The sequence below is a fragment of the Sinocyclocheilus grahami genome, unplaced genomic scaffold (assembly GCF_001515645.1).
Source record: "Sinocyclocheilus grahami isolate Dianchi unplaced genomic scaffold, SAMN03320097.WGS_v1.1 scaffold234.1, whole genome shotgun sequence".
Taxonomy (NCBI): domain Eukaryota; kingdom Metazoa; phylum Chordata; class Actinopteri; order Cypriniformes; family Cyprinidae; genus Sinocyclocheilus; species Sinocyclocheilus grahami.
In genome coordinates, this window is record NW_015505413.1 from 2,540,699 (window position 1) to 2,547,477 (window position 6,779).

Here is a 6,779-nt window from a genome sequence, read left to right on the forward strand (position 1 = left end):
TATATATATATATATATATATATATATATATATATATATATATATATATATATATATATATATATATATTATATTTTGGTTTGATAAATTTCTGTTTATTATTTTGGATTATTATATTGCTGTATATAAATGTAAAAGATTTTTATTATGTTTATTTTATTATTTTTTATTAATTTACAGCTACTTTTAAGAGTAGATACATTAATATCAATATAAAGATGCTAAATAATATCTGAGCTATTTTTCGAGAATTTAAAAAAAAAATGTATATCACACAGTGTCTATGCATGAGTAAATGTAATTCAATATGTATGTATATATATATATTTAATTATTTAATTTTTCGAGAATTTAAAAAAAAAATGTATATCACACAGTGTCTATGCATGAGTAAATGTAATTCAATATGTATGTATATATATATTTAATTATTTGTTTGTTTGTTTTTTGTTGTAGCATTATGGCCAGATCAGATGGACCCTCCTGCACTGAAGACTTGCAAAGTGGAAGACGACTTACGCTGGTCAAGTAAGAGACCTTACAAACACACATAGTTCACCTTTGACTCTGACTTTATTTATTTATTTTATTATTATTATTATAATTATTTTGGTTAATCTATTAGCCATAATCTTAGCCATACATCTGTTTCAGGAAAATGCTTTTATTGTTCAGTGGTGTTCTTTTATGTTATTGGTAGTTGAATGAGAGTATGAATCACTGTGACATCTAAATCATCAAAAACCACACGCACACACACCGTTGTCCTCAAATGACTTTGCAGATGTGTGTGTGTGTGGGTGTGTTGCCTTCATAATGGGTGAATCATAAAATTAATGATCCAATCAGAATGCAGCGTTTTTGTGGAGGAGCTGAAATAAACAGAATATAAAAAATGATCTACTTTCGCTTACACACGCACACACATACATGGAACCAGAAACATCAATAAACGTTCTCAGTGTGTGAAATACACACACACACACACACTTGCTTTGGCACACACACACATATAAACACTCTCACTCGAAAACATTCACACAAACTCTGGCTACCATGAACACACAGCCACATACCTGGTGTTGGGGAAGTTTTTTCCTTCCCCACGGCGACGCAGAATTCCTGCCCTTCCTGTTCCCGCAAACCCCAAACATCCAAACCAGCTGAGTCATTTTTTACCTCCAACACACACAAGCACACACAAGATTCCCTTTGTCACACCAGCCCCTGTGACATTTAAGTTATAGCTTTCTTTAATTGCACTTTGATTGATTTATAATTCCTAATAGACTCGCTGCGTGTCAGGTGACATGTCTCAAAACACCAGATGGCAGTTTCAACATAATTCATGCTCTGTGATGTGAGGAAATATTTGGCGTTTACTAAATGCCACACTGCAGCTAAAAATATTGTCACTCCTCTACTGGGTGTTTCATTTCATTCAGTACGCTCTGTAGATATTTATGATTGATATATAGTCTGCATTTTTTCCATCAAAAATAGCAGAAATAAAATGGGTTGATCTGGCATGTATGTTTCTTTTTCACAGCCATATCACTGTCAACCATCACAAGGTAATTAAGGGTATTAAAAATAGTTTCAAACTCACACAAAGACAAAGTTCAGTTCTAGAATTCACAGATTTGTTCTAGTGCTTCCAAATATGCAGTCAAACTTCTAAATTAATTTCAAACGTACTTTAGGTCAGTCAGTATCAGATTAGATTAATTCATGTTATTGCAAAGGAAATCATTTTAGAATCACAAGTTTTCAAATATGACTACGCATTTAAAGGCATAGTCCACCCAAAAATGTAAAAATTCTGTCATCACTCTCATGTCATTCCAAACCTTTATGACTCACTTTCTTCTGTGGAACACATAAGAAGATACAAAAATAGATTGGAAGTCTATGTGCCCCAAAACTGTTCGGTTACCAACATTCTTCAACATGCATGTTTCTTTATCACTGTCAACCGTCACAAGGTAATTAAGGGTATTTACTCCAGCATTTAACTGTGGTTGTCACTCTTGAAACGCTGCAGTGTATACGTGGCCAAAGAGAGTTTGAAATGCACACAGAAACATGATTGGAAGGCAGAATTCTGTTTTAGAATTCCCAGGTTTGTTCTAGAACTGCCAAATGTGGATTTGAACATTTTGGAGCATACTTCAGGTCAGTCAATAGTAAATTAGATTAGTTTACACTATTGTAAAGTTTTCCAAAAAATAATAATAATAATTTCAGAATCATAAGATTTAATTAAGTTTTTAATGAAGAGATAGTCCATCCAAAAATGTGAAAGGGGTGGTTCATTGCGATTTCACTTTTTTAAAGTTAGTTAGTGTGTAATGTTGCTGTTTGAGCATAAACAATATCTGCAAAGTTACGAAGCTGAAAGTTCAATGCAATTCTGGCAGTTTAATGCCTGCAAAAAGGGCTGGTAGGGACTACAACGAGTTACTTCCCAGGTTCGTGACATCACAAACCCAGATAAACCCCGCCCTCAGGAAAAGGCAGCAAAGGGGGCGAGGCCATGCTGTGCTGCTTTAGAAAAGCATATGAATGAATCTCGATTCTGTCTTCTAACGATTCTAATGGATTCACAAGTTTCAGAATCAAACATTCAAAAGCAGCGGTTCTTAAAGCTGTTCCTCGTGTCCCCCTGCTCTGCAGACGCTCTGCATCTCTCTCTCTCTCTCTCTCTCTCTCTCTCATTCAGCTCAGCTCCAGCAATGAACTGTTACAATTATACACTTATTTTCACATAGCTATGAGAAGCGTTAAACATGGACGCGCGTGCAGTTACTGTACTGTATTAAAGCTTTAATCAGGATAAAACCATGTATTAAAAGCATTAAAATACATAAACAGTAGCATTTACAAATAACAGCGTATCTAAAAGTATGAAACAACAACAAACAAAAAACATAGGCCTAGCATTAAAAGCCGTGCTTGCACAGGTTCTGCATGATCCTCTTCAATAATATCATCTGCTTCTCAATCGGGCTCAAACTGATAAGCGATATTAACAATGCCGTTGTTTACAATACAACCAGAGCACATGCCGCTGAGGTGAGGGGCGGGATGTTAGACGCACACTAGAGGCGGTTTAGCCAATCACAACACGCTGGGCTAGCTAACCAATCAGAGCCCATCGCCTATTTCTGAGGGAGGGGCTTCATAAAAGAAGGAAATGATCAGCGCGTTTCTCAGAGTAGGGACAGAGCGGTGTGGAATAAAAGTAAATTATGTGAAAAATAATGCGTTTTTTAAAAGACAAAGCTTTAACACATGTTAGACTGCACCCCATAAACACAATCAAGCCTAGAAAAAAACCGCTGAACCACCCCTTTAATTCATCATTCACTCACCCTCATGTCTTTCTTCTGTGGAACACAAAAGAATATTTTTTGAATAACCCAAACCCTTTCAGGTCCCATTGACTTACACAGTATGCACAAAAATTACTGTAGAAGTCAATGGGACCCAAAACTGTTAAGTTATCTCTTCTTTTGCGTTCCACATAGGAAAGAAATGCATACTGGTTTAGAATAACGTGAGGGTGAGTAAATGATGACAGAATTTTCATTTTTGGGTCAACTATCAGTTTTGTCTCAGTTGTTTCTCTTAAAAAATAGCTCAGATCATTTGGGCTTCGAAGAACTTGATGAGAAATGTTTGCATTTATGTGCAGAACTCATCTGAAACTTTGGAGATTATTGAGGTGTTTTTCTCAGGAGAAACGTCTAAGAGTTTCATTTTGCTCTCCATTGCTCTCCATAAGAAACAACTGAGCTATTAAATAAATCTCATTTTTGTGGGTTCAAATAGCATGTGTTCTGTGCTGCAGACTTGCGTGAGTTTAATGTTGACTCACCGCTCTGAACTGCAATGATCAGAAACGCCTACAGGAATAATGAGTTCCAACAGTTCTTCTATTTCATAATAATTGCTTCCGAAAGGACTGAATATTGATTCCTTTCAACGTCCTAGAATGGCAAAAGCAGCTTAATAATTGTGATTTTTGGATCAATAATAATGCAGTCGTTTCAACAAATGGATTTTAGAGTCAATAAGGTCAAAATTCCTCACTGGAGAAAAAAAAGGCATTCCTGAATTATTCACAAATGCGTCTCATTGTGATCCAGGTCCTGAATCAACGACCTGATTTGTAAATCTCCAGTACAGTATCAGATGTTTGTGAATGGTAACCTGAGCCGTGCTGATGTATGAGATGGCGGCGCAGCACATGTCGGAGATGAGCTAGTTTGCATGCGACGTGCTGTGTTGTCTTATGGACTACAGCTCTAACATAAACACACAATATCTACATGTTTGCCTGCGTCTCAGGTTCTCTGCCTGTTGGAGCGATATGCCATTACCTTCTGTTATCATTCATCAACATCCAGTGCAAACATTTAGCCATTTCAGCCCTGCTCCAGTTTTCTGCCTGCTTGTAAAACCATTGGTTTATCATCTGGAAAAATAGGCTATAAATATATGAAATTGCAACCATGAATTGTTCAAACAACAACATTTTGAATAGTCTATTGTTTTTTAACCCATTAGCATTCTTTTTTGTGAAATATCTTGCTTTCAAAGTGTGTTTGTGCTATCATCCTTTATAAATATATTTTTTAAGTCAAGTAAGTACAGTGCCTTACAGTGGTTTAAAGCAGTTTTATTGAAATCAGTGTCTTGAAGCTCAGTTTATATATGAACATATAATAGATATACATTTTTTAATTATTTACAAGCAAAGTATTTCACAAAATGCATGTTGCTGGGTTAAAAAAAAACAATAGATATACTATTTAAACTGTAGATGCTTCAGACAAATTATGGTTGTCAAACGTTAGTGGAACATGTTCATACTTATTGTGCAACACCAGTTGGTTAAAAATAATAGTTTGAGGCCTCTGTGTATGGCATAATTGAGTTACATGTAATGATTGTTTGGTTGGTTCCTCTGGGTTTGTGTCACCAGTTGAGCATAAAACCACATAGTAGAAACTCAGAAGTCTGGGATCCACGTCATTGCATGATTGTTGGATATGTGGTATTTTCGATATCCTACATTCTAAAGCAAATATACATGATTTGATTAGATTATATAGAGTATCAAGTATATATTTCAGTCTTTATGTCTCCATGTCTTTCTTTCTCCTGGCCACATGATTTGCCTGGTCCAGGTGTAATCCATCTGTTTTTGCATTGCCATTTTACAGGTGAGGGCCAAGATTTGCATCCTCACCAGAACCCTGATCCCACACACAAACACGCACAATTCCTGCCGACTAGCTACTGCTTGCTCTTCTGTTAACAAACAAAATCAGTTTCTCCAGCAGTCAAATGAGGCAAACCTCTGTAGTGAGCCGGGTTACACGCATGACTGTGGGCTAGTGGAACACGGCAAACTGAACTGATCGCTGTGATGGGCGAAAACACAATGGGGAAGGATAACAGCGTTTGACAGGGGCCATTAGCAGGAGAATATTACTTTATTCCATTTATTTTTATTTGGAAACATTACTGCTGAACTTTAAAGTAGCGATTTTCCCACCTCAGGGCCATAACTGCCATAGAAGGAGTTTTTTCCCCTCAGTAGTCATCATGGCCAAATGTCCCTTACATTTTTTTTTATTATTTGCATTAAAATTAATAATATTGTTTCTGCAGAACTTATCCTATTAAGCATTTTTAATTAATATGAATTTATTTATAATATGTATTTTTAAAATGTCTGTTATTTTCCTTATACCAATGTTATTAATATTAATAATAGCATTAAAGTATTAGAAATACAATTAATATAAATATTGTTTCTGCAGATTTTTTCCAATTGAGCGTTTTTTATTAATAATAATTTATTTATAATATTTATTAATATTTAATATTGTTCCTTAGAAATGTCTGTTATTTTCCCCATAACAATTTTTATTAATATCCATATGTATATTTAGCATAACACTGCAAATGTGAAACATAATACAAAAACTTGGTGGATAAAAATATGTCATCAAGAAACATCAAACCATTTTGTATTATATTAATATTAAATATGAATATTATGCAGACATTTTTTTTATGAATACTTATTAATTAATAATGCAATTAATATTCATGTTTTCTGTAGAAATGTGTTATTTCACAATATATTAGCAATTTTAATAATATTGACATTGCTATTAAAGGGTTAGTTCACCCAAAAATGAAGATTAGGCCGTGTTTTACTCACCCCCGAGGCAGGTGTATATGACTTTCTTCTTTCAGACGAATCCAGTCGGAGTTATATTAAAAATTGGCCTGGCGCATGCGCAAAGCCGACCTCATACGTCATCCGCCCTGAACTGCTTCCGTTTACAACAGTGAGCACAAGCTAGATTAGATTGATTATTACGTTTTAAATATGGTTATTTTTCTTACAAAAAAGCATCGCTTTTTTTTTATGGATGTGCGCTTTTTATTTTGTTTTCTGTAGAAATGTGTTATTTCACAATATATTAGCAATTTTAATAATATTGACATTGCTATTAAAGGGTTAGTTCACCCAAAAATGAAAATTAGGCCGTGTTTTACTCACCCCCGAGGCAGGTGTATATGACTTCCTTCTTTCAGACGAATCCAGTCGGAGTTATATTAAAAATTGGCCTGGCGCATGCGCAAAGCCGACCTCATACGTCATCCGCCCTGAACTGCTTCCGTTTACAACAGTTAGCACAAGCTAGATTAGATTGATTATTACGTTTTAAATATGGTTATTTTTCTTACAAAAA

The 6,779-nt window shown here is 34.9% G+C and overlaps 1 protein-coding gene across 1 annotated transcript in view; it reads left to right on the top strand.

The window, feature by feature from the left end:
* The window catches only part of runx3 (RUNX family transcription factor 3), a 76,455-nt gene that overhangs the window by 63,274 nt on the left and 6,402 nt on the right, over positions 1-6,779 (top strand). The window contains exon 7 of the mRNA XM_016288820.1: positions 457-528. Within this exon, the coding sequence (XP_016144306.1) occupies positions 457-528 (72 nt within the window). The remainder of the gene's footprint in view (positions 1-456; positions 529-6,779) is intronic.